Raw genomic sequence first — 27,917 nt, forward strand, 5'->3', positions numbered from 1 at the left:
ACACCTGCCTAAACTGTACTGTATGTGTGTGTGTTAGGTTAAGTTTGATTATCTACAGGTAATGACTGTTTCTTTTTAAACAGCTGAAGAAGGGCTTTTGCCCGAAACCTCCTGAAAATAAGATTTTTTAATCTTTTATATCTTTTGTGTACATTTTTTAAAAACCTTTTCTTTCATATGCCTTCGATTTTGTGCACTGCAGTATTTTATATATTATATACAAAAAACTAAGTTTTAAGTGACAGTAAGAGCTGACAAAGCCAGAAAAGGTGGGAAATTGTCAAGTAAGACCACCACAGCGCTCTTACTTCACCCATGTTCTGACAAGGCTTTCCAGCACACACTGCTTAACTGGTACAGTAGGTGGGTTCACTTCAGACAACACAGGTAGTCACCACCACTGGGCAGGTCAGTGGGTTGCTGAGGATTCAAAAGTTCTCTGAAACAGCCTAATATGCCTTAGATTAGTGGCTCTCAATCCTGGTTCTGGGTGTGCTGTTATTTTTTTCCCAACTCAATTTATTTATTGAACACTCAATTAAATTAACAATTGGCCTAATGAAACCTGTTGAATGATTTGAAACAGATGAAGATTATGTATAAAATTGAATACAACTTGAAATCTTTTTATAAGGTGAAGAATAGTTTAAAAATGTTATTAACCAAATTGTTAGTTGACTTGAGTGTTCCTTTAAACCGAGAAAACAAACAAAGAGGTAGTACAACTACGTGTTTAGACACAACAGGTCTTCGAAACGCACAGTTCTGCTACATTTTTGTTTGTTTGCTCGGTTTAGTAAAAAACATGTTTTAACTAAAAAAAAGTTTTTTAGAAGACTATAGTAAATCTTGTCCTGATTTTGAGTGTGCGACCAATTGGTCTTTAATCTATATTTCTATTAACCTCCCCTCCCACAACATGTTTGTCCCCTAAGGGATGTAGGAATAACACATTTGTTGCTATTATTTATTATTATTATTATTATTATTATTATTATTATTAGTTTATTTAGGAGGCGCCTTTATCCAAGGCGACTTAGAGACTAGGGTGTGTGAACTGTGCATCAGCTGCAGAGTCACTTACAACAATGCCTCATCCAAAAGACGGAGCACAAGGAGGTTAAGTGACTTGCTCAGGGTCACACACTGAGTCATTGAGTAAACTGGGATTTGAACCGGGAACCTCCAGGTTATAATCCCTTTTCTTTAACCACTGGACCACACAGCCTCCTATTAAAGCACAAAGATGGTCTGCTGTTTTATTTAATGAAAGCACTATAGCAATCCACTTGCAATGCAAACAGTGTCCTCTGTTACTAAATGTTCATTTTTCTATGTTGCAGGCCACGAAAGAGAAAGAGAATAGGGATTCTGGCAAAAACAAATGGAGAGAGAAGGTCCTGTCTAACATGGGAGAAGAAAACTTGGTAACAAACTGGTAACTTATTTTGACTGGGGTGTGATACTGTAAACCGACAAATTATAGAGAAATGTAATTTAAGTGATACAAAATATTTACACTATTCTTTCAGAAATGGGAATTTTCACTACATGTTTCACAGCAATGTGTACATTTCATGGAAATCGTGAAATCTGTGATAACTGTGAAAAAAAACACAGCCTTTTATTACGCGCACACGCACACGCACACGCACACACACACACACACACACACGCACACTGACACATACAGAAACAATTCTCAAACAATTCTCAAACACAGCCCTGGTAAACAGAACCACACTTAACATTGACGTGGCTTGGTTTTAAGGCTTGTCCGTTTGTCCAGGACAGTTAGAAATTTTGATGGACAGGTGCTTCCAACGTACTGAGTGGTCTGTAGGACAAGCCCTTCATAAATATGTTTTAACAATGTCTTGTATAATAAAAGTCTAAATATTCTGTAAGAAAGCTGATGCTACCTGTATTGGTGTGTGCTGGCATCTGCGTAGTGGTTAGTAGCTGAAGATCATACAGACCCTGGGAACCAGCAAACATCCCTTCTGAAATGTACATAGCAACATGCTACTGTAACTCTTATGTTTTACCAATCAAATTGCAGTTTATCAGCCGTGAGCAGTACTATTATGGGATGCAGAGCGTGTGTGTAGGCGACTGTATATCTGCACAGTATTATTTTTTATTTCGTTGTTGTGGGATAAATTGTAATAGTTCATCATGTTTTACATTTATTTTCACATTTCATTTTACATTTGTTTTCTTGACATTTTGGATGTACAGTATTTTCTTTCCTGGTAGAGTGTTCTGGCTGAAACATAAACAGCCAAATGATTCCATTATCAGACCCAACTTTCCACCCGTACAATGCAGTGACAGTGACATATGAGCCAGTGAAACTAAAACATGGAATCATACAGAAGAAGCTCATTTAGAGACTAAAGAGAGACTAAAATGTAGTTTTATGACCAGGTGGATCTACTAAGAGATCAAGGCGATCGTGAAGACTTTGTGTCTGGAAGCCTTCCTCTATAGGCTCAGTATACCCCTCTACCACGCTGCATAATCTCCTTATGAAAAGCGATTTGAAGTGCACTTGAGGTTAATACAGCCCTTGATGAAGCTGATCCCTTTCATTACACAGACATAAAATGGTCTTGATCCCAAACATTCAGGCTACAGCCACTAGCACCTGTTTGAAATGGGTGTCATGGGCTTAAACCCAAACAAATTAGCCAGTTTCTGGGCTTCAGACAGTTAGAATGATTCAGTTAAGTTTTTTTTTAGTTTAGGCTTGGTTGTATATTTTATTTTCATTTTTATTTTAGTTTGCTGTTTTTTGTTGTTTTTTCTTTTTTCTTTTTGGTCTGAAAAGTGTTTCTGTTTCACTGATTGGGTTCAAAGCCTTCGTGTTCTTTTGTTCTGGAAAGGGAATTGAGGCAGATTTGAGTGCAGATAGGGTGGTTTTAGGTGCTGTTATGAACTCTCAATTACTTAACTAGAACCTTGATTGAACTGATAATTTGCTTAATTAGACTTTTAATTGTTTTCAGCTCTAGCAGTTGCAGCGTTCAAGTTACTTATAAAATGTTATAGCTAACTTGAAATCTGCAACTGTTTAAGAGCTGAGAACAAATAAAAATGTCTAAGCAAATTATCAGTTCAATTAAGGGTCTAAATTAATTGAAAGCTCAGTAGGAATGAAAACCAAAAGACACAGGGGGTTCCCAGGACCAGGGTTGGGAAACACTGATCTAGATCATTTATAATACTAATTATTTTGTAATTATTTTGTATTTCCAGTCTAGTAGTTTTGTATTTGCCTGTCTAGTAGTAACACAGAGTCAGGGGGTACCATTAGAATGGCATAGTAGTGAAAATTTATTAGAACATCCCATTTCTTCTGCAGTCTTGATTTAATGTGCATATGACTTCAAACCACTGTAACTGAATATCTTTGAAAATTGTAAAATATATTATGACTTTAATAGGACACACATGCCATTAATTAAAAAAGTAAGAGAAAAGGAACACATGGCCACACATGGTAAAATGCAGGAGACTTTTTAGAAGTTGTTTAAAGCACTAAGTGGTCTAACATTTTCACACAAATGTTTCTATATCACTGATTACTGACCGAAAATTGAAACACTCACACCCTGAGGTTTTCATGCAGGTTGGTTAATATACATCTTGAGATGTTCTAATACATGTGCACACTGCTGTACCCCACACCAGGATCCCAGGCTCTGATTAGCTGCAGGGGACTTAGAAAGCAATCCTGTTTAACTGGCACAGGAGCTCACAGTCCTCCTCTGCAATCACCAGCAGCTGCTTATACATCTTGAGCATCCCATCCTCTGTTTATAAGCAGGGCTTATTGTCAGATCTGGAAAAGGGGATCATCATTTGGGTCATATTCTGAGCTCCACACTGGCACGTTTACTGTTCCAGGTCACGCTATTATCAGGCAATAAATGCACATTTTAAGAGGATGCCTGCTTATCTGGTTTTCATGTTTCATTTAGGTTTTAAGCGATTGCCACCAATTCACCACTAAATGCAATTGCAATCCATTGCGGCTTTTGTTTTGTATTACTAGGTGTTATTTTAGGAATACTTTAGTAATAGTTTAGTAATGTTATTACTGAAAGTAATGCAGTGCTACTAGGGAGCATATTTGAAACACAATCTGCTGTCCTAAAGAGAACGGCACCACCTGCTGGTTCTTTAGGGGACTTGTTTAACAGAATTTGTACAGAAAGACAGTTACCCCTGTAAATAAGTACCGCTCTGGGTACTGGCGCAGTACAGAGGCACGATATAGCACACTACAATGCATCTGATTGGGTGCTATAAAAGTGTGCATTGTAAGATGCAACTTGAGAAAGGTTAGTGTGCGATACACAGGGTGCTCCTAATATTAAAAAGAAATAATTGGGGTCTGCAAGTGGCTCACCCGCCAGTGTGGTGTCATGGGAGAGTTTATGTCCTGGCTGTGCGAAGTAAGGATTACAAGGATGGAAGTAAGACTCCTATTGCATAGCAGTTTCACCCATTCCAGCTTGATAAGCCAGTGTATAGGTAATAAGCGCAGGTGTGTCTTATTATTAAACTCATAGTAAAACTAAGAATGGATTAAAGTGCTATGCAATGGGAGTCTTATTTCCTTCCCTGCATTAGCTCTAGTGTTCCCAGTCGCCTCATCAGTCAAGGCTAGGTGACTGGGCTGAAAGTGGACACCTGCAGGGCTGACCGTTCGGAGTACAGTCACTGATCTTTAGTTTTCCTGAGCTGCTGTGGGGAGTCAAACGAGAAAAATCCCTAGTGTGGAAAGTCTGGAAACTGTATTGGGTTATTATTGTCTGTAAACTGCACATTTAACACCTTTTGAAGTAGCAGCATGTGATTTAATTGGGGCTTCCCCACTCTGCTCGCTGTGCATTTGAATCAGATAATTTGGGCTCTGCTGGTCCAGCACGGATTGTATCTTCTTTATCTGGGTATTACGCGCTGCTAGAGTGATGTTTGACAGATGTTGCAGTGCAGCATGGGGCTTTGCCTCGAGATTTTCTCTTGTGTGGGTCTGACTGGCTGTGCGTTTGTGGGCTGTTTGAAAGATGGAAGGGCGTTGTTATTTTAATGCTTTTTTGTTTCCTATCAGCATTGATAAACTATAGTTTCTTTATTAATCCTTATAAATATGTTCACTGTGGTAAATTTAAGTATTTTAACATGCTTATAAAAAGGCTTTCCCCATAATTTGTCAGTAGCAAAAGTTCTGTCCCTTTCTGTTGTGATGGTGTTTGAGTCATTCTAAGAGGTCCTTATTGCAATGCAAACCATATTGCAATGAGTCATATTTTTTATGTGCTTGTGTTTTTTAGTGTGTCATTTTATCTATGAGTTCGTGCTCTTCTGTACTAGTTGCCTGCCATAGACACACATAGGCTAGATCAACCAACGTGTCTTCATATTAGTAAGCACCAGCACCCTCTTGTGCAAAGCAGTGTATTGCCAGCAAAACAATAGGACACAAAATCCAAAGTGAAAGATTACTACAGTAGATGGCACTGGCTCTTACTTCTATAAAGACACTTCAGCTGATCTACCAGATGTCCTATATTTATGACAGGCAACATAGATGCCATGGTAGCAGTATACCATATGATATATACCACATACAAAGGGTCTTTGTATATATAGCTGGCAATGCCACACACACACACATAATCATTTTAGACACACTTTTAAATACTCACTAGTGGAATGCTTACAAAGTCATTTTTTGTTGGGTCATTCTTTGGCAGTGTGCTGTCCAGCATCGCTGGTTGTCGCAGAGATTCAAATGCCTCACTGTGAGTGTCTGATTTTAAAGAAGCAAGCCACAATCCAACCCAGTTCCTGGAGATCTGTTAATACGTTTTAATAAATACTGCTTTCGTATGAAACAGGCATTCGTCACCAGACAGATGTATAGCATAAGAGATGGAGAGCTACAAAAAGCAGCGTACAGATTATTCCCATCCCACGGTTAAAACTGACAGGGGATTGGGAAGGGCAAGCTTTGCCACAATGCAATACAATTTTCTTCCTTCGCTTCCTTTCCTGATACGGTAACTATTTATTTTTGATGAGTACTGAAATACATGCATAGTAAATACAGTGCCTTGCGAAAGTATTCGGCCCCCTTGAACTTTGCGACCTTTTGCCACATTTCAGGCTTCAAACATAAAGATATGAAACTGTAATTTTTTGTGAAGAATCAACAACAAGTGGGACACAATCATGAAGTGGAACGAAATTTATTGGATATTTCAAACTTTTTTAACAAATAAAAAACTGAAAAATTGGGCGTGCAAAATTATTCAGCCCCTTTACTTTCAGTGCAGCAAACTCTCTCCAGAAGTTCAGTGAGGATCTCTGAATGATCCAATGTTGACCTAAATGACTAATGATGATAAATAGAATCCACCTGTGTGTAATCAAGTCTCCGTATAAATGCACCTGCACTGTGATAGTCTCAGAGGTCCGTTTAAAGCGCAGAGAGCATCATGAAGAACAAGGAACACACCAGGCAGGTCCGAGATACTGTTGTGGAGAAGTTTAAAGCCAGATTTGGATACAAAAAGATTTCCCAAGCTTTAAACATCCCAAGGAGCACTGTGCAAGCGATAATATTGAAATGGAAGGAGTATCAGACCACTGCAAATCTACCAAGACCTGGCCGTCCCTCTAAACTTTCAGCTCATACAAGGAGAAGACTGATCAGAGATGCAGCCAAGAGGCCCATGATCACTCTGGATGAACTGCAGAGATCTACAGCTGAGGTGGGAGACTCTGTCCATAGGACAACAATCAGTCGTATACTGCACAAATCTGGCCTTTATGGAAGAGTGGCAAGAAGAAAGCCATTTCTTAAAGATATCCATAAAAAGTGTCGTTTACAGTTTGCCACAAGCCACCTGGGAGACACACCAAACATGTGGAAGAAGGTGCTCTGGTCAGAAGAAACCAAAATCGAACTTTTTAGCAACAATGCAAAACGTTATGTTTGGCGTAAAAGCAACACAGCTCATCACCCTGAACACACCATCCCCACTGTCAAACATGGTGGTGGCAGCATCATGATTTGGGCCTGCTTTTCTTCAGCAGGGACAGGGAAGATGGTTAAAATTGATGGGAAGATGGATGGAGCCAAATACAGGACCATTCTGGAAGAAAACCTGATGGAGTCTGCAAAAGACCTGAGACTGGGACGGAGATTTGTCTTCCAACAAGACAATGATCCAAAACATAAAGCAAAATCTACAATGGAATGGTTCACAAATAAACATATCCAGGTGTTAGAATGGCCAAGTCAAAGTCCAGACCTGAATCCAATCGAGAATCTGTGGAAAGAACTGAAAACTGCTGTTCACAAATGCTCTCCATCCAACCTCACTGAGCTCGAGCTGTTTTGCAAGGAGGAATGGGCAAAAATTTCAGTCTCTCGATGTGCAAAACTGATAGAGACATACCCCAAGCGACTTACAGCTGTAATCGCAGCAAAAGGTGGCGCTACAAAGTATTAACTTAAGGGGGCTGAATAATTTTGCACGCCCAATTTTTCAGTTTTTTATTTGTTAAAAAAGTTTGAAATATCCAATAAATTTCGTTCCACTTCATGATTGTGTCCCACTTGTTGTTGATTCTTCACAAAAAATTACAGTTTCATATCTTTATGTTTGAAGCCTGAAATGTGGCAAAAGGTCGCAAAGTTCAAGGGGGCCGAATACTTTCGCAAGGCACTGTACATATTCTTTCAAATATTGCATTTGAGAAGGAGCTCCCTATCGGTCGTTAACGCTTGAATAAAACGAAAATTCTAGCAACTGCATCACACTATATAACGAACAGACCCGCCACCTCCCACCCCCCCCCCCCCCCAAACACGTGCTGGAGAGAAGAGCTATCCGCTTACTAAGTCTGACCCCCTGCTGATTCTTATATCTAGCCGCAGGTACTTTTCAATGTTAACCAAGTGAATATGGGTAAGGAGGACACAGTTGGTTCAGTGCCAACTCTACCAAACCTCAAGGTTCCTAGATGAGAATTTAAATAATTCCCTCACTGCTCCGGTTTACATGCAGAATAACAATCTTTCGCACTGCTGTCATGTTGTGTTGTGCTCAGTTGCGTTCTTTCTGCTTATCAGTTTGAATCCAATGCAAGTGTATTAAACCTTCATATTGTTGAATTGTTTCCCTCGTGGTGTTTTGGTTATAAAAAAAATGCTTCTGTTGCACTTAGAGGCATTTTAAAAGTAGCTGAAGTAGCTTTTCTCATTTCAAAAATGCTTGGGCGTTACAGGGTACTCCTCGAAATGAACATTATCGTAAACTGTAACCGACAACTCAAGTTCATAGCACTTGAATTTCAGTTAGAAAAAGGACAGTGTTTCCAATTGAGGTGGAAAGGGCTATGCCCATCCCCATTTCCCAACTACAGGAAAAACTGCAGCAGCCAAAGTGTTAGTCAGTATCGTAATAAAACAAAATATAAGCTATGAGAGCAACATTCTAATAATCCTGCAGAATTCCAGTGACCTGCACTAATTCCAGTGACAGTAATTGCTTTTTGCGGAGGTTGTTGCATGCTGGTTTCCTGTGTGTGGGTGGTCAGTGTGGCGTGATGCAGCCTGGGTGAGTTGCATGATTGGGCTGAATAATGTCTTCTGGGATAAGGATCAGTGGCGTGGAAGAGGGATTCAAGAACATGTCAGATGGGGTGCTCATCAGTTGCACATGGCTCTTCTGTAATCATTTTAACAGAAACAGGAACAGCTTTTGAAACAAAGGCGTACTATAAACCAAAACAGGAAGCGCTTTGGGACAACCCGATTGTAGTGGAGGATCATGAGTTATAATTCTTGTTGTTATCTAACAGATTATTGTATGTCACTAAGGTTACCTGCTGCTATTCCAACAGATACTCTGACTTGTTGCTAAATCAATGTGTCACATACAGTACTGGGTTGAAAATAAGACTCATAGCACAGGGGTGTCCAATCACAGTCCTGGAGGGCCATGCCACTCTGGATAGAGGTGTAATTGGTTTAATTAAACAATTTAGAACAGGGTTGGAACAAAGGCCAGGAGTGGAAAGGCCACCGCTGACATAGCGGTTTCACCCATTCCAGGTTTTACTACATGCTTCTTGGTCAGCCAGTGGACAAGTAACAGGTATGTCATATTCAACTCATAGTGAAACCAGGAATGGATCAAACTGCTATGAAATGGGAGTCTCATTTCCATGCCTGCATACCAATGCTTAAACAGAATAATTCCTTAGGTTTTGCCCACTAGTGGAATGCTTACAAAGTCATTTTTTGTTGGGTCATTCTTTGGCAGTGTGCTGTCCAGCATCGATTCATTGTACTTTCCACTTGGAGAGTGAAATTGTCTCCCACCCCTTCAGGACCTTATTTCAAGTCCGTAACCAACCAGCTGCTTCCCTTACATGCTTTGCAGCCAATCAATTAATCAATATTTATTTTATATAGCGCCTTTCATATTGGACCACCATCACAAAGCGCTTTACAAGATAGTGAGGAACAATGCATAATACATTAAATACACTGAAATAAATGGCATAGAACATTAAATGCAAACAGTAAGAAACAATGCAAATACATTACATACATTAAATAAAAGGCTAGGATGTGAATTCTAAACACTGTGGATGCGCGTGTCATACAGAATCATACAAATGAGATGGAGTGAAAAACCTGAAATAGCAATTTAGACAACAGCTAACAACATATATCAAGCTTAAAGAGCATTGAAAACAAGAGAGAACAAGTGGGTCTTGAGAGTTTATTTGAAGCTAGCGACAGAGAGCTCTCCGAGTGTGGAGCACTTTTGCTTGGGTATAACAAGCAAGCCTGAGTCAGAGGACCTCAGCTTGCATGCAAAGACATAGTGGGTCAGCAGGTTGGAGCTAAGGGCCTTGTAGGCAAGCAGGAGTAATCCTGAACTTTACAGGTAGCCAGTGCAGCTGGGCAAGACAGGGGGTAATGTGATCATGTTTTTTACATCTGGTAAGGATCCTAGCAGCGGCATTTTGAACCAGCTGCAATCGGTTTATGGCACGTGACGGAAGACTACCGCAGAGAGAGTTGCAGTAGTCGAGTCGAGAAGAGATGAATGCATGACAGAGTATCTCTGCATCCGGGAGGAAATGGTAGGGACGGACCTTTGAGATGTTTCGGAGGTGGTAGAAGGAGGATTTGACGACAGAGGAGATTTGGGCATCAAGGGAGAGGTTACTATCCAGCAGGGTTGGGGGTCAATTCCTGTTTTTCAATTCCAATTCCATTTCCAATTCCTTTTTATAATCAATTTACAATTATAATTCCAATTCCTTCGATGGAATTGGAATTCATATTTTAAAAACATAATAGTTATTGTGATTGTTCAACTGTTTTCATTTGAAGCCAACTTAATTGACTAACAGTGAATTCAATTGAAGTAATGTGTTGCTCATTTTAACAGAATATTGCTAATTGCATTTTTGATCAATTATGTGTTTGGATTGTTAAAAGGGAATTGAAATTGGAATGGAAAAACATGAAATGACCCCAACCCTGCTCTCCAGAAGTACACCAAGTCTTTGTACAGTGGGGGAAGGCAGCAGCAGACAGTTTCCAAGGATCAAGGCAGCAGTATTGAAATTCTTGAGTTGAGTTTTCTACTAGAAGAAGTTCAGATTTGTTAGTGTTGAGATGATGTGTTGTGTGATGCACACAATGTCACATCTGATAGCACGCAGGAACACTCCCAGTACAGCCAGGATCACAAAATATAGGATTACAAAATCTGGATCCCTGTTATCCAGATTTAAACGTTATGAAAAACCTGCCCCTGGTGATAACATTGTACTTGTTACCCCCAAACTTAAATTATTCTAAAACGTTATTGTGACAAGTTTGACCGAGGTTTGAGACTCAGAGACAGTATAAAGTTCAAAAATAAAGCTTTTAATAAACAAAAATACAAAATAAACCGGCACAAGGGCCAAACAAAAAGGTTTTAAACATAAAATAAACACAAAGCAAAAAACAAAACTTATAAAAATAAAGGTTTCCAGGCTGGGCGTTGCCTTCACTGGATTCAAAAACCACAGCACACACAAAAACACTCTTGCTTCTCCTTCTAGAACTCTCCTCCTTAATGAGAGGCTGAGGCCTCCTTTTATACCAGGGGGCTGGGTCCTTAATTGAATGATTAATGGGTTGATTGCTCCCACCTGACGCAATCAATCTGGGCAGGGACGAGAATTTAACCCCTTCCCTGCTAGTATTTCTAAGGGCAGAGCTCTGCTCTGCCACAGTTATAAAAAGTGGTTGTATTATAAGTTGTATTATACGTTTTTCAATTTCATTCTCGGTATAGGTCCCAGATGAAACATAAGCACAAATGTAGCAAGTATGCAGTACTTTTTTTAATTTGGAATATGCAACTATTTCAAAGACAACGCTCTAGATTGCTGCTTGCTCATCACATAGTGTTGTTCTAAATCATTCCAGTGGATACATCCTGCTTAACTGGTGAAAGAAGAAGCAGGGAGCTAAGAGGTTCTGAGCACAATACAAGGGGGAAAGCTGTTGCTTAAAAGATCTAAGAAAATGGATTTAAAACACTTTACATTGAGTGTCTCTAATTACTTTGTATGTACATAGTGGTTACACTAAATACATGTGTACTTACACATCATTACAATGTTATTATGCATAGTTACAATGTACTTAATGTGTACATAATTTTGCAAGATATATCCCTAATCCTTCTCTGATACAATTGTGTACTTGCATATATTGTGCAAAAATAAGTACTGTCTGTAAATGCACAATAATTTGAGACACTTATTGTAAAATTTTACTGATTTTAGCACTTCTTTAATTTCCCAATTCTTTCTCTTCCTGAAATATTACTGAAATGTGTTTAGACACTGTTTAGCATTTTTTTTTTTTTGCATTTTGATCTTGCGTGTGTTTTTTTTTTTAATATATTCATTTTTTTGACATCCCTCTAATGTATCTTTAACATAGTCAATTAATTTGTTCCCTTGGGTCTTGAATTGGATCCAGTGGTCTAAGAGAATGCTAAATAATTCAATAAACTGGGTTTTGTCAGGACACAGCAGCTAAGCAGCGATGAGAGATAAATAAATAATTCTAATTAGCCAGAGGTTACATTTCATACAAAGGAGTTCCGGTGCCTTCTTGGGTGTCTGTGGGAGTCGTGTTTAAAAAAATTAAAATGGCGCCAAAAATATTGACAGCAAATGCGTTAAAGGACTGTGTTTTATTTTTCCTTAAAAAAAAAGTATATTGCTGTTTCCATTATAATGTTAATATGACAGTACATTCATGTATTGTATGCCTGTCCTCCTTTTCCCTATGAATGTAACCTCCTTATACAATTCACAAATAGCTGGAACATTTGTTTCCTTTCACATAGCCATTCCCTTATACTGTATAAAACATGTATTTCCACATGGCTAATGATCCCCTCCATACAGGTTAATTCACAACTTTCATATTAAATCGAAACGCTTCTCCCCTATTTCTGGGGTCTCTACAGTAGTTGTCTTGAAAGCGTCTTGTACTCTGATTGATAGAGGCAGACAGCTTTTACTGTGCTAAAATAATTGAGCCTGTAAAAAGCTTTAACGGGATGGTCGGGTGTGAGTTTTTGATTTAATAGCGCTTTAACCACTTGAGCGTCAGAGAATGTTGGCTTTTAACACAGTCGTGATAATTAGCATGAAGAAATAGGAATGGTCTCTAGGCTGTAACCCTTAAAACACAATAGAAATGTGTAATGCGACTTTGCTTTCATTGAGTCTTTAATGGGAAGTCGCAGAATCATGAAAATGTTTTTAATATTGCAGTGTTGCTGGTAGGTGGCACCAAAACACTGTTTAAAATCCAGGCTGTTTGCTATTTGGCTGCATTGATTGCTAAAGTAACATACCTCTCTCTCTGGACTATAAAGTGAAGTCCTTTTTATACATGTAATGACTGAAAAAGTCTTCAATCATTCAGTCATGTCAACTTTAGCAATTTAAAAGCAACATTTTATTTATTTGAGTATAAAACAGACGACAGAAGCATGTATTAGAGCTTTTTGACATGCATGGTCTTTGACACTCTGCTCTGCACAGAGATTTTGGTTTAGCCAGTGCTGAGAGATGGGCAGGGAGGCAGTGGTGGAGATAAGGGGAGGAGAGATAAACTCACAGCAAGGCACTGACTGCAAAGAGAGGTACTGTACACTGGGTTTAAATTGGCTTTGATTGTTCATTGCTTTACATTGTCTGGGTCCCCTGCCAAAGTATACTATAGGATTCTCAGTATTATTATTATGTTTTGTGAAAACTAATTTGCTAAATACAAACACAATGAGTCTTTTCTTGTTTTGTTTAATAGTTTTGCTTGCTTAGCACAGGAACAGGGTTAAGGGGCGTTCACACCGGACGCGCCACGCTGCAGTACTGTTCACACCAAACGCGGCAGGGTAAAGTCAGTGGGCGGTCCGACGTTATGTCAAGGCTGCAGGTACAGTGGCTTTTGGTTACCGAGCAACAAACAGTAAATGCCAACGGGAAACTAAAACTCTTGACAGAACTGAAGACACTGACAAAAGACAAAACTGAGGAGCGAAACATTATAAATATTTTTTTTTTTTTATGAAACCTAATTCTAACCCCCACACCACCACAACCCCCCCCCCCTTTTTGTAATAATTTTGTCAAAAACTGTTAAAATATAATAAATGTACACCAAATAAAACGTTTTGCTTTATCTTTTAAAAAGTCTTCTGCAGTTAATTTATCCAAAAAAAAAAAAAAATGCTTACGTTATGTAGCACCACAATCACTCCGAAAGAGCCGACCCCCCCAGTTGCTTTTAATATATACAAATACAGCGGGTCTTTTTAAGTTTACTATCCCATCTTTTACATTTTTACTTATGGGTCATTCCGTGTCAATACATCATTGTCATCCATAGGCTTTATCTTTTAAAAGTTTGTCTGCAGTTAATTTATCAAAAAAAAAAAAAAAAATGCTTACATTATAGTAGCAGGTGCATAATTATTTTCAATGTGGAGTTTAGCACAAAAAATGTATATTACCTCATTTACGTAATTATGTATATTTAATATTCACTCGGTAATCCGATTTGTACACCCACAGACCACCATTCTACATCTTTTGTATTAATATCTCTGTAACTATTAATTGTTGTATTATACAATGCCGGGAAATCTGAAATTAAAGCGAACAGCTTTTCCTCCATTTTATTTTTTTATTTCTTCCTCGCAAAGGCATCTCCTACTCTTCCCTGATTGGCTGTTGGTAGGTTACGTCACGACGCGGTGCGGCAAAAGTTGAAAATATTTTATCTCTTGAGCGTCGCTCCGCGGTGCCGCGTCCCTCTGCCGCTGCGCGTAACCACCCTCATTGAAAACCATTGCTAGTGCCGCGCCGCGTCCGGTGTGAACGCCCCTTTAAACTCGAGGGTGGACGCTGTCCACTCACTTTTTTTTTTTTTGGGGGGGGGGGGGGGGGAGGCAATTTTTCATTAAGAAAATAAATCAATCAATGCATAAAATACCTGCCCTAAATGGTATGTCTGGTTCATCCAGGGTTTCTTTCCATAAATAACTTCAAACCTCATCAGTTTTCCTCGCTACTTTCTGTGTGACAGTCTTGACAAACTGAAGCCCCCCCCCCATAAGAAATAGAAAAGTCCAGTTTATCTTCGTCAACAACCGTAATTCTTTCCATCGTCTTATATTTTATGAACGAAGTAGGATACCTACTAACTTTTTTTGTTCCTGTGAGTAAGATTATAGTAAGACAAAACGATAAAAGCCAACAATCCTGTGCTTCAATTTGCAAAACGGGCAACCAGGCCCAGTGGCGCCGGTGCCAGATTTAATTCCTGACTGTTGGGACTCCAGTCAGTGGGTTCATTTTTCATCCAACTACCCATGGCTGTTTCCTTCAAAAGGCTGTCTCGGACGCAGCATATGCCGAGATGCGAACAACTTGGGGGTGTCAAGATCAAAGGGGTAAGCATTTAGAAGAATGGAGTTTGGGAACTGTAACTTCTCATGGGAATTCAAAGTATGAAAAGCTGACATATTTGCAGAAAGAAATGCACAGACACAAAACATCTGATGCACACATTAAGGCTTCCGAAATTCTTGAAAAATCACGAGAAGGAATTAGAAACAGTGATTGTAGAACAACAAAGAGTTGTTTGCTTCAACTGCAAAAGTATTTCAGACTGCATATAACTGTGCAAAAATGAAAAGACTATACACAGACTTTCCAGAATTAAGTTTCAAGTTGCAAATGGTGTTAATGTAGGCTGTATTTTGCATGGTGAGAAGTCTGCTATATGCATAATCGACAGCATTGCAGTTCAAATCAGAAAAGAAATTATGCAAACAAATTGTAGAGAAAGCTGTAAAATTCAGTCTATAGAGATGAATCCACTATAGTGTCAAGTAAATTTGTTTTAATTTTATACATTCGCACTGCACTGAACAGTGAAAAACCCACTACTTTTTTTCTCAATCTGCTTCAACTTCCAGGTACAGATGCGAATCACATTGAAAATACATTGCTGGATTGTTTGTCGCATCACGGATTCATTCAACCGTGACTTTTCTTGCACAACACTAGATTGGTATTTGTAGTGATGGTGCAAGTGTCATGTTGGGAATACAATCTGGTGTTTTACAACATCTTAGCAAGAAATACCCCAGGCTTATAAAGTTGCACTGCCTCTGCCATAGAATTGAATTAAGAACTTCAGACCCTACTGATTCTGTTGCAGGCTTCAATCATTTGATTTCTTTTTTGGAAAAATTGTACAATGTTTACCACCAATCGCTGAAAAACCAACAAGAACTATTGGAAAGCGCTGCCGAGGTCGGAATTCAATTATTTAAAATTGGTCGTGTTTTTTTCAGTACGTAGGATTGCTTTGAGCAAGGGGACTGTCAAGGCTGTGTGGGAATCATTTCCTGCTCTCCACAGACACTTTGTACAGACTTGCCACAAGTTCACAAGATGCTAAACAGCGGTCAGCTTTCAGCGGACTTAAAGTCATGACATCCGAGGATTTCTTGTTAAATATAGCTGGTGTTGCTGATGCAGTTGGGGAAGTTGGGACCCTTTCTGAGATCTTGCAGAGATGATGTGACACTGTCAAGAGCATACCAAGTGATCAGTTGAATGGTGAGTGCAATTGAGAAATTGAAAGAAACTCCAGGTAAACATGTTAAAGAGGCTTTAGAAGCAATTGAAGTGGGGTCTCTACAGATTACAATGAACAAAAGTCACTCAGGACAAACGTGGATGAACCTTCCCCAGTTCTACCAGAATTTATCTGACAATCTGTGATCTAGGCTGTATGCGATGAGCTCGTCGCATGTCTCAACTACAGCTCTACGGACGGATGAGTTCAATGACCTAATAAAACAACTTGACATTTACATAAATGGCCAACTGCAATAGATTCTCCATGGACTGAGGGCGAGGATCATTTGGAATGGTTTTGCAACAGGTTCAACTTTGACTTTAAAACCATACGGGGAGGATTTCGGGACTGCATTGATGATGGAGGCCAAAGGATACCAAGTGAACTCCAGCCAGTAATAACAGTGGCTGAAACTCTCCCTGTGACATCTGCTGACTGTGAACGTGTGAAATGATTGTTGCGTAATAAAATGGTTGTTGCTTTTCTGTTGAATTTTTCTGTGGATTTGTAGCACAAACTGTGGATTCGTTAATCAACACTATATCTGCCCCGCACTCCCTTTCTCTTCACAGCCGTTCGTACAATTCGTACAATTAATCAATCAAAAGATGTGACGTCACAGAACTGTTTTAAAGACTGTTAATAAGCCAGCAACAATCTTATCTTGTCACATTGGAACCTCATGGGACTCCCAGGTCCCAGTCTCAGATTTCTTTGTCCTGTTCTCATGTATACTCAGTAAAGGAGTTAATTTTTTTAACTTAATTTCGACAAAAATAATTCAAGACTGAAAGGGTTAATAAATATCAAACAGAGCTAACAAAATGTTTTCAGTGAATATTAATATGTATTACCATTTAGTAAATCTCACATTTTCCTGTATGAAAAACACATGATGTTAAACGTGTATTTGATTTTGGGGTTTTAATTGTCAATTACCCTGCAATGGGGACGAAGGTTCTCGGCTTTCTTTTCGTCGGCCCATTTAAGTTCCGTTGTCCTGATCTGAGGACAGGCTACTTTGTAATTTGTTAACTGCAAAGGTTTAAATGTAACTGTTAGTTCTGTAAATATAGCTCTTCAGGTGCTTTTATGATGCCTCAGTATAAAATAAGTGATGTCTTCCCGCCCACAGTGATGACAAAGCTCAATTTTTTATGTTGAGTGTCATAGCCGGTGTGAAATTTCACTGCTCTGATTAGGGGCACGTCTTACTTGACTGCCCTCAAAACAGGAAGCAGCAGTTCATAGCCAAACCGAAGAATTTGTGTTTTGTTCCTGTCAAGGAATAAAGATATAGAATGTTTCAAATTACATGAATACAGCTTGTGTTTTGATTTTTTTTTTTCAAAGGGAAATTAATTTGGTACCTAGGACAGAAATGACAGTAACTACAATTTGGTAAGAATCCCTGGTGCTGTCTGTACTTCAATTCAGACATAACAATGAGTGAGAAGCAGATGCAGACTGGCATGTACCTGTGTTCTTCTAAAGTCTTCCTGAACCCATGCTGTCTTACTTTGTATTGGTTTGTAATTTCAATGGTATTTCTTTCTTTCTTGGTGCCTGGTGAACAGGAGAAGCTGACATGGAGAGACCGGATACATGGCTACTTTATCGGTCTTTCCTCCATTTTGTTCATGGTAGGTGATCGGCAGCCTTTTGCTACTTTCAAGCACTGTGTAAGGGCTGTTTTATTAAGAACTTATTTATATGATTAATTAAATTATATTGCTGCGATAGCTTACTCTCATTTTGTTAAGCACCAAAGTATTTAGTACTTAACCCCAGAAGGGACACAAGGAATTGAGCGCTTGTTATTCAAATGGTTTCTTCTTAAAATACATTTGAGAGGGACTCAAGTATCACGAGGAGGAAACTGACCAAATCCAGCCTGTCAGTACATTTTGAAACCCTGTTTCGTGTACCTCCTCATTTGTATTTGTGGAACCCGCATGTCCCTTGTACCTTAAAGGGTGATGTGTTAAGGAAGGTGCCTGTGCTGTGTCTGCTTCTCCTCAGTTTGGCCTGACGTTCTCAGCTGTCTTCGGAGTGATCGTCTACAGAATAACCACATCTGCCATAATGGCAATGAGCTCCAATCCGAGCACCAGGGCAAATGTCCGAATCACGGTGACTTCCACTGCCGTCATCATCAACCTGGTGGTCATCCTGATACTGGATGAGATTTACGGGGCGGTGGCCAAGTGGCTAACACAAATTGGTAAGTTCAGCATCAAGAGACTACAGTGAAATATCACACTGCAGCTCCTTCTCCACTGCCAGTGTCACTGCTATCAGGGGCAGGCTGTGTTCTTGTCAAGCACGGCACTCCTGAGCGAAGTTATCATTTCCACTGACAGTCAGGATCAAAGCTGTGATTAATTAGAAACCTGTGCAAAGAATTGGAAGTTGCATGTGACACTGAGGGGTCTAAACAGTTATTGGACTGATTTAATTTCGGTCCGAAAAATTTGTTTGGGCATTTCACATTAACCAAATCTACCTGAGATCACACTAAAGGCCTGGACCACATGTGAACACAGTTTTAAAAAGTACTGCTCCAGCAATACCTGTAGCCTGTTGTGCATATAACTTTGAGAAGGGGAGAAACACATGTTTCATAGGTCTATATCCTTCCACCACAATCAAGAAACTTTGGACCACATTACATGTCTCCTATGTTTATTTTTCAAAAGAAAACTGTGATTTTAAACTTAAAATGTATTTTTATCAAATGTATCAATTCGCCGGGTCAACAGTTCCCTTTTCTATAAACAGACAGTAAGATCTTATTGCACTGAATGAATTATATTTTGCAGATATTCAAAATGATTTCCTTGTTTATTTTTCATATATATATATATATATATATAATATAATAATTTTTTGCACTCCAGTATTGCAATTGATGTTTACTTCAGTACAAGAATCGAGCACTGATCCTTTGTTTTTTACATTTTTCCAAACACATGACCTCATTGCCTGTGTTTGTTTCTACTGTGGCTTAAGCCGGCTTAAACAAAACATTCTTCTCTTCCACAGAGATTCCTAAAACAGAGAAGTCCTTCGAGGAGCGACTGATAGTGAAGTCATTCCTTCTCAAATTCATGAACGCTTACGCACCAATCTTCTACGTTGCGTTTTTCAAGGGAAGGTAGGCCTAGATTTCTAATTATTATTATTAGATTTACAGTAATGGCAATGGTTGTGAAAGGTGCTGGATTCACGTCAGTATTTGTCCCACAATCATAGTATTATTTACAATAATAGTGCAGTAGAACCTCAGAGTTACGAACACCAAAGTTACGAACTGACCGGACAACCGAACACCCCACTTTCAACCGGAAGCATGCAATCACTCAACCAATGTGTGCAATGCAAACAGATAGGCACTCCTATAAGCGACGTGCTGGTCATGAAGAAGGCAAACTTACTGTACCAACAGATGTATCCAGACAGAGGCGAGGCAGATTTCAAAGAAAGTGTGGGCAATTTTACTCAGAACATTTTAGTTTTAAACAAAGCTATATATTTTTTCAAGCTAAAGGTAGCTGAATGACTGAGCAAGCTGCACAAATGCATTTTGTTTGAAATAAAATTAAAAAAAAAACAAGTAACTTTGTTTTCCTGGACATCTAAATCTGTTTTTACTACAGTTGCAAATTCAATGGTAAGTTAACTTTAGCCTTTTCCCATTTCTAGTACCGTTTCAAAGACTTTAGAACCGTAACAATATGAGTATTGCATTACTGTGCTGTATCCTTGCATTTGCCATATTAAGGCTGTAGATAGCAGATGTGCACATTAATTAAAACCATTAAACTCATTTTCAGAGTTACAGAGATTTCAGACTTACGAACAACCTCCATTCCCGCGGTGTTCGTAACTCTGAGGGTCTACTGATTAGACAAATTTCCCATGATTCTTGCAAATTAGCTCCTGTGTTTTAGAAAGAAAGAATGTGAAAGTGTTAACATTAGCCCTCAAACCAACTAGGAGTTTCTAGGAGTTGTATTATCCATTAACGAGGTTGGTTTGACCATGAGGGAACAAGAATAGAAGCATTTGGTTCTTTCTGTTTCAAGGCAGGATGTCAAGTGTAACATTTTTGACAATTTTATTAAAGAAAGGAATCATGTAAAAACTGAACAATATCTTTTTGAGGGATGTCTGACAAGATGTTGACAAAGGCTCAACTTGAACTTGGAGGTTTCTTTAAAATAAAGGGCAATGCAGAATGATTTAAGGTGTTTTATTTGAGCTTTGAATCGTTGATCCAGAGATAAACATTACCCAAATGTCACGTCTTGGAAGACTGCAAAAGCTTTTGCGTGTGTCATGCTTAACATCCTCTCAATGCAGGACTTTATTCCGGTGGGGCACTTGTTGCTTTTGTGCCCAGTTATGTTTTGGGAAGTGCTTTAGGCCATTTTACAGTTGACTTATTTCCAACTTCTTATGTTGTGAGACTTGTGGGAACTAACTCCATAGCAGTAAACTAAACCCCACTGTTTTCAAAATAGTTTTTCTTTCTTAGAGCTGTTGTGTATTATGTAATGCTGAAAGGGTTTCAAGGAATCAGGTCAAAGATAATTGATACAGTCAGGGTTGTGGTCAATTCATGTCTCTCAATTCCAATTTTGATTCCAATTCCTTTTTAAAATCAATTCCCTATTCCAATTCCAATTCCCACTCCCTTTTAATCAATTCCAACACATCATTGGTCAAAATTGCAACTAGCAGTATTCTGTTAAAACGAGCTTCTCACAGTGACAATAAATTACTTCAAGTGAAGTCACTGTTAGTCAATTAAATGGGCTTCAAATTAAAGCAGTTGAGCAATCACAACAATTATTATATATCAAAAATACCAATTCCAATTGGAATTGGAAATTTATTTAAAAAAATAATTGGAAATGGAATTGGAATTGAAAAACAGGAAATGACCCGACCCTGGAGCACAGCAGCACGCAAAATCATGTTGTTATTACTGAACGGCAACACATCCTGTTCAAAACAAAGGAGCATGCCACTGAAACCGCAACCACAAAGCCACTTTCCAAAAGCTTCTGACTGCAGCATACCATAAAGCAAGCCTATTTTTTTTTTATCTAATTCATTAAACATACACATGCTGTGAACAGCGTTTGTCCCCGATCTGGAGAGTATATGGAGGCTATCTGTCTGTCACCCCCAACAGTGTATGTCACTGTGGCAGTGTGGCAGGATGAAAGCCCTGTCAGTGCACGTGTGTGTGTTGGTGTATGGAAAATATTGGGTTGGCAGGGAGGGGGTTAAATGTCTCCCTGTCAAAACATGTGTGAATGTGGCTGGAGCTGACAAATTAATACATGACTAAGTGATTAATTAGACTCCAGCCACAGGTGTATAAAATAGGTATTCACAGGTGGTAATTAGAATTTATTAGAGTTGATGTTAGTGATAGAGGTGGACGTATGTGTTTCATGTTCCGTGCTTTCCTGTGTTTACGTTTCATGAGTTTTTGTAGAGCCTTTTGTTTTGGCTCTTGTGCCTTTTGTTTTGTTAAGTGTGTTTTTGTTAGTACCATTTTATTTTATGTATTTGTTTATTAAAAAGGCGTATTAGTGCATTTAACCGTGCAGCTTTCTGTGTCTGAGTCTCTGTCCCTGCCATTAACATCTGGGCTAGGAGGCTACATCGCCACTGTCACGTTTTCAGTTTTTTCACTAGAAAAGTATTTATTTTAATCAAAGAAATTTGGTTTGGTATTCTTCAGGGCAAGTAATTGAGTGTAAAAGAAACCGGGTGTATATGGAGGCATATGTTTGTCTGTGCATCAGAATTACAATTTGCATCTGCAGGAATCAACTTACTCGTGTTACTGATGACGGCTCTGATTTTGTATTTGCAGCCATGGAGACATATCAATGTCACTGAAGCGCTTATTCAAACTGTACAAAACCGGCACCCCTTGTACATCATTTATAAGCTTGCAATTAAGAAAAAACAAATCTACAGAATAGTACAGCATGTTTCTGTGTCAGACCACACAGAATGTCTTAGCCAAGGTTTAGTGTATTAACAAACATTAATCAGTAACAGACCGTTCTCATTTTTTTTTGAGGCCCGTGCTATAGTGTAAATAAACAGTGCACGCAGAGTATTAAGAAAACTGACATGAACCAACCAAACAGAAAGACTCCAGTTAAAAATGAAATCCCATGTGGCTTGCTTTGCAGATTCATTGGCCGGCCTGGGGACTATGTTTATGTTTTCGACAACTACCGGTTGGAGGAGGTAAGTGCAGAGAGTAGTGAAGCCGCCCTGTTTTGCCGTCCCCAGTGAAGCCCCTGCTGGTAGTGATTTGCTTGTTTGTTTGTGTCGGCAGTGCGCCCCCGGAGGCTGTCTGATGGAGCTCTGCATACAGCTGAGCATCATTATGCTGGGGAAGCAGCTCATTCAAAACAATCTCTTTGAAATCGGCATCCCGTAAGTACTGGGTTCACAGGTTTCCAGTAGTGGCGTTCCAGCTCACGTGGGCCACAGTCTGGGGGAGGCGCTTCCTCCATTTGTGACTGATAAAGAAGCACAAACCACATGTGAATGAGGAAATGGTGGCAGGGTAGTTGTGTGTGTGTGTGTGTGCCTGTGTGTGCACAAAAGGTGTGTCGTCCACCCCCTGCCCCAACACAGAGAGAAGGTGTCTGCAGGTGGTACAAATGCACATTTTGATGACTTATGATTGTATTATTTCCCCATGTGGGGCTTTAAAGCAATCTTCATGGGCATTAACAGGGAAGCGATGTAATTCACAGACATGTGAAGCCCATTTTGATTAATAAAATCAAGTTTACAGCTTTTTCTCAATGTTTTTTTAGAGACGGCTTATTGGTTTATTCTCATTTTCAAAGAACATTTCAACTCAAATGCTGTGTCTAAATTATGCTGAAAAGCAGTTAGCAGCTGGAGATATCATGAACACCATAATAAACCACTGTCTTTGGGGCACAGACCCATTATTTCCAACTGAAATCCAGCTTTGGCTTTTTGCATGCCAACACAAACACATATGATTTTAGGCTTAGGCTGGCAGGTTAAACTGGTGTGTTGTAAGAGTTGCTGCAAAAAAACATCAACAAAATATTACGGTCCCCCGAGACACTCACTTGGTAAAAGCACAGTCATTCAGTGCAGGTTCAAAAGCATAGCCGTGTGGTGTGCTAGGCGAGACATTCAGTGCAGGTTCAAAAGAACAGCCGTGTTGTGTGCAGGAAGAGTCATTCAGCACAGGTTCAATAGCACAGCCGTGTGGTGTGCAGGGAGAGTCATTCAGCGCAGGTTCAATAGCACAACCGTGTGGTGTGCAGGGAGAGTTATTCAGCACAGGTTCAATAGCACAGCCGTGTGGTGTGCAGGGAGAGTCATTCAGCACAGTGAAAAATCATAGCTGTGTGGTGTGCTGGGCGAGACATTCAGCGCAGGTTCAAAAGCACAGCCGTGTGGTGTGTAGGGAGAGTCATACAGCACAGGTTTGGGGGTTAGGGGCGCCCAGTGAGCTACAGCACTCCATGAATGTTTATGGAGTGATCTGTATTATTATTATTTCTTTCTTTCTTTCTTTCTTTCTTTCTTTCTTTCTTTCTTTCTTTCTTAGCAGACACTCTTATCCAGGGTGACCTTACAGTTTTTACAAAATATCACAGTACAAAATATCACATTATAGAATGTCACAACACAAAATATCACTTTACAGATAAGAGCAGTTATAAATTACAGTAAAATCAAACAAGATCAAATTCAGATAAGAGCAAAATAGTGTAAAATTACATTTAAGAGCGAGTTAGACTAAGAGCAGCTAAACTTATAGTAAAAATATTTGCTTATACTGTACCAACAAATTCATCCAGACAGACGTGCATTAGATTTCAAAGCAAGTACAGGCAATTTCACTAGGAGCATTTCAGTTTTAAACAAAGCACAGATTTTTTTTTCAAGCCAAAGGAGGCTGAATGACTGAGCAAGCTGCACGAATGAATTTTGTTTAAACTAAAATAAAAAAACAAGCACTACGTTAATCCACAAGTTCCTGGACGTTTTCAATCTTTGTCATTTGCTATAGTTACAATTTCAATAATCACTTAAATATAGCTTTTTTCAATTATAGTACTGTTTTAAAGACTTTAGAACCATAACATGATGAGTGTTGCATTACTATGCTGTATCCTTGTATTATTCGCCGCATTTGAGGGTGTAGATAGCAGGTTTTGCACATTTATTAAAACCATTGAAAACTCATTTTTAGAGTTACGGACATTTTCAGACTTATGAACAACCTCTGAGGTTCTGTACTGTATAGTGTTCGGGAGGAAAATAAATCCTATATTTAACTGCTGATATTGGAGAATTGCTTTCATTAGATCAAGCTCTGCATCTGCTTGGCAAGATAGATTCCACAATGAGATATATTCCACAATGAGACACATGACAATTTACACTCTGCTTCAGTCTGTTTTCAAAAACTACAAAGCACATGAATAGACAATTCCACTTATAAAAACAAAGAACTCATTAAATAATCATGTAGCAGTAAAATGGCTTTAACTTAACTCATGACTAATGCATGGTGCTGTGAAGTGAACAAATGCAGTCCTTTGAAAATTCAATGCCAGTAATGCTTTTCTAAAAGCTCCCCAGTGTTCCCAGTTTGTTAAATTATTAAAACTGTAAAACTGGAGGCAATCAAAGGCTAGATTATCAAACCTAAAATAAGTACGTCCTAGTTTTTCACTCTGGAAATCTGGTAACCTGAAGGCAGTTAAAACAACCCTAAGGGAATCATAAACGCAGAGATAAAACTATGAGCTGCTGTGGCGGAGTGTCCCGCCCCTATTTATTATTATTTGTATTTTTGTTTGCGGCGCGGGTAAAAGCGCCGCGTCTTTTATTATTATTTAAAAACCCCGTGAGGATGCATGGCTGATCAGCTACTGATTATTTAAATAGCTGACAGTCATGCATCCTTACCAAACGCGTGCAGACTCTGGCCGAGGGATAATAAGATAATTACCAACTAGTTAAATCCCTCGGCCAGAGTATATAAACCAGCAGCTCTCTGCACTCGGGGGTTGGGGTGTTGGAGTAGAGAGTACGGGGAGCGGAGAGAAGGAATAACATTTAAAAAAACAATTGCTAATACGTGCTGGATTATCCAGCACGGCACTTACTTGTTTGTTTATTTATTCGTTTGGCCCTCGTGCCCTTTTGTTTGTATTTTGTTTAAATCTTTTGTTTGTTTATTATTAAATACGCTGAGTGCTTTTGCACTCGGTTTCACCCGCCCATCCACTGTTTTGGAGTCAGTTACTTCCTGGTCCGTGACGTCATCCACCACACCACTGCGAGCCAGACTGCCACAGCTGCTCTAAGCACACACACATGTCACTCATAAACGTCAATTACAAGTAGCTATGCAGTGCATTGTGGTCCTGTATCAGAATACAAGCGATACACATGCATATTATTGCTTCAAAAGGTACTGAACAGAACTGGTGGAAGTAGGCGGGGCTGACTTAATCAGGAGTTCACCAATAACCTGGCAAAATAAGCATTAAAACACAGAAGAGCTGATACAACCAATAAGACTTAAACACAGAAAAAGTAATGATACAGTAAACACGCCTGTTTTGCAGTGGAACTCGAGATGCAATATATTGATTACAATGCAAACTGTTGAATGTACAGCCTATTTCACTTTGTAATAGTTAGACATGTAACCTTTATACACATGACAGCCTTCTCTATTCTGTATTGTGTTGTTGTATTAATAGTTGGAACATGTCAGTACTGTACTGCAACTTCCTGACGTGCAAACCAGATAATCTTATGCTTTTTGTTTCACAAAGTGATATTGGGTGGGGCGGAAATAAGTGTGTAAGGTTTCATAAAGAATGAACTACTTTGTTATGCTATAAGGATGAGACCAGACCATGTTTTAAATTTTAACAATGTTTACCATGTTAGTTCCAATTACCCACATTACATTCTACATTGAACGCTATTGTTTAGATACAATACGTGCCGCTAGTATTAACAGAGACAAGCAATTGATCGGATTACCTGAACCCATGGAGAGACAGCTTCAGATGCTACACCGATGATCTGGAGGTATTTGTAGCTTCTCTGTCTGTGTCGGCTCTATGCCTGTTATTTATACTCTAGTAGGCTCAGAGCATGTGACTACAGCTCATGCCTGTTATCTAACTAATTTACAATAAAAGTTATTCAGCTGTTACTCCATTCAGGTGCAACCAACTAGGGTTGTACGATAATGACATTTTCAGTTATCAATTATCGGCTGTAAATTATCACGATAATCATGATTATCGGCTGAAAAAATAACATATGTAAAATGTCTTGGAATTTATCAAATTTAAAGCTATATATACTTGAGCAACATGACAACTGCCTCTACGAGTTTAGAAGAAATAAAACTAGACAATTTTCAAAAAGACCAGCATCTTTAATAAAAGTTATGAAACAATGGTTGGTTACAAAAAAGCACAAATAATATAACCAAATGTTTGTTTGGTAGCTTTTCAACTTTTGAAATATAGGCTACTTATTAAAAAAAGTGTTTAAAAAAAAAAAAAAAAAAAAAATTATAAATTGCGATAAAAAAAATCAGCTTTTCCACACTGCCTACAGACAGGCTTATTACCTTGCGTATCACTTTCTGTCACTCCAAAAAACTGCCACACAGGACTGATGCTGTTTCTTTTTTCTAAAATCTTTTCGGAAGGCTTGGTAGTTTCTGCAGTTGCCATTGCCATTAGCTCAAACGTTTGCCTTTACTTAGTGAATCTTACGTCACATGTTACAACTTCCCACTACGCAGCGCGCACAGATCATGTGTTGCGCCTCACGCAGACAGTTAAGTCCTGTCTTACTGCTTCAATGCAGAGTTACTGTTACACACAAGCATATCATAGTGGGTAACGGACGATAAAATGATTATCGATAATTATTTTTCAACGCAATACAATTATCGATGCAAAAACATTATCGATAATATCACGATAATTGATTATTGTTCCAACCCTTCAACCAACCAGTAACTACTCTCTTTTACAAGGTTACTGTGGCTAATTGTTTACCATATTTTCTCTTTTCTAATACATTTCAGCACCTCCTTATTACTTCAATCATTCTAAGCGTAAGTTACCTTAGCAACTACTTATGCCAAAGACTCCTCCAGCAAACTGGTTGAACATTACTGTGACAGGGTGGGCGGTGACGTCAAGGCAGAAGCAGGAACGTAAACACTGACGCCAAGTACTGCAGATAAAGGAGCTTGCGCCGTTTTATTTAAATAATACAAAAATAAATAAAAGGTTTTAACAAAAAGAAACTTACTCATAGAGCGAAAATAAAACAGGTAAACAAAACAAAATCACGAACACAAAGTATAAACAACACCGGTCAGGCTGGGCAGTAGCCTTCACTGATCCTGTATTTAATTTTTTGTTTCATTTTTCTCTCGCTCCTAACACCCCCCCTCCCCCCCCCTTTATGCAGGTGACCACCTCCCGATTAGCAACAAATACACAACTAATTAAACTCATGAGATGGTCACCTTCTGCATGAGGTTTTTAAA

The 27,917-nt window shown here is 39.0% G+C and overlaps 1 protein-coding gene across 2 annotated transcripts in view; it reads left to right on the forward strand.

Annotated features, from left to right (window-relative positions):
- Positions 1-27,917, forward strand: part of LOC117420045 (anoctamin-1-like) — an 85,833-nt gene that overhangs the window by 28,013 nt on the left and 29,903 nt on the right. Inside the window, exons 16-21 of one of the 2 annotated variants that reach the window (XM_058986391.1) lie at positions 1,344-1,427; positions 17,857-17,922; positions 18,302-18,503; positions 19,325-19,436; positions 22,504-22,561; positions 22,653-22,753. In XM_058986391.1, coding sequence (XP_058842374.1) covers positions 1,344-1,427; positions 17,857-17,922; positions 18,302-18,503; positions 19,325-19,436; positions 22,504-22,561; positions 22,653-22,753 — 623 coding nt within the window. The remainder of the gene's footprint in view (positions 1-1,343; positions 1,428-17,856; positions 17,923-18,301; positions 18,504-19,324; positions 19,437-22,503; positions 22,562-22,652; positions 22,754-27,917) is intronic. The other variant, XM_058986392.1, reaches the window with a different exon arrangement.

The sequence above is a fragment of the Acipenser ruthenus genome, chromosome 14 (genome assembly GCF_902713425.1).
Source record: "Acipenser ruthenus chromosome 14, fAciRut3.2 maternal haplotype, whole genome shotgun sequence".
In the NCBI taxonomy this organism is placed as follows: Eukaryota; Metazoa; Chordata; class Actinopteri; order Acipenseriformes; family Acipenseridae; genus Acipenser; species Acipenser ruthenus.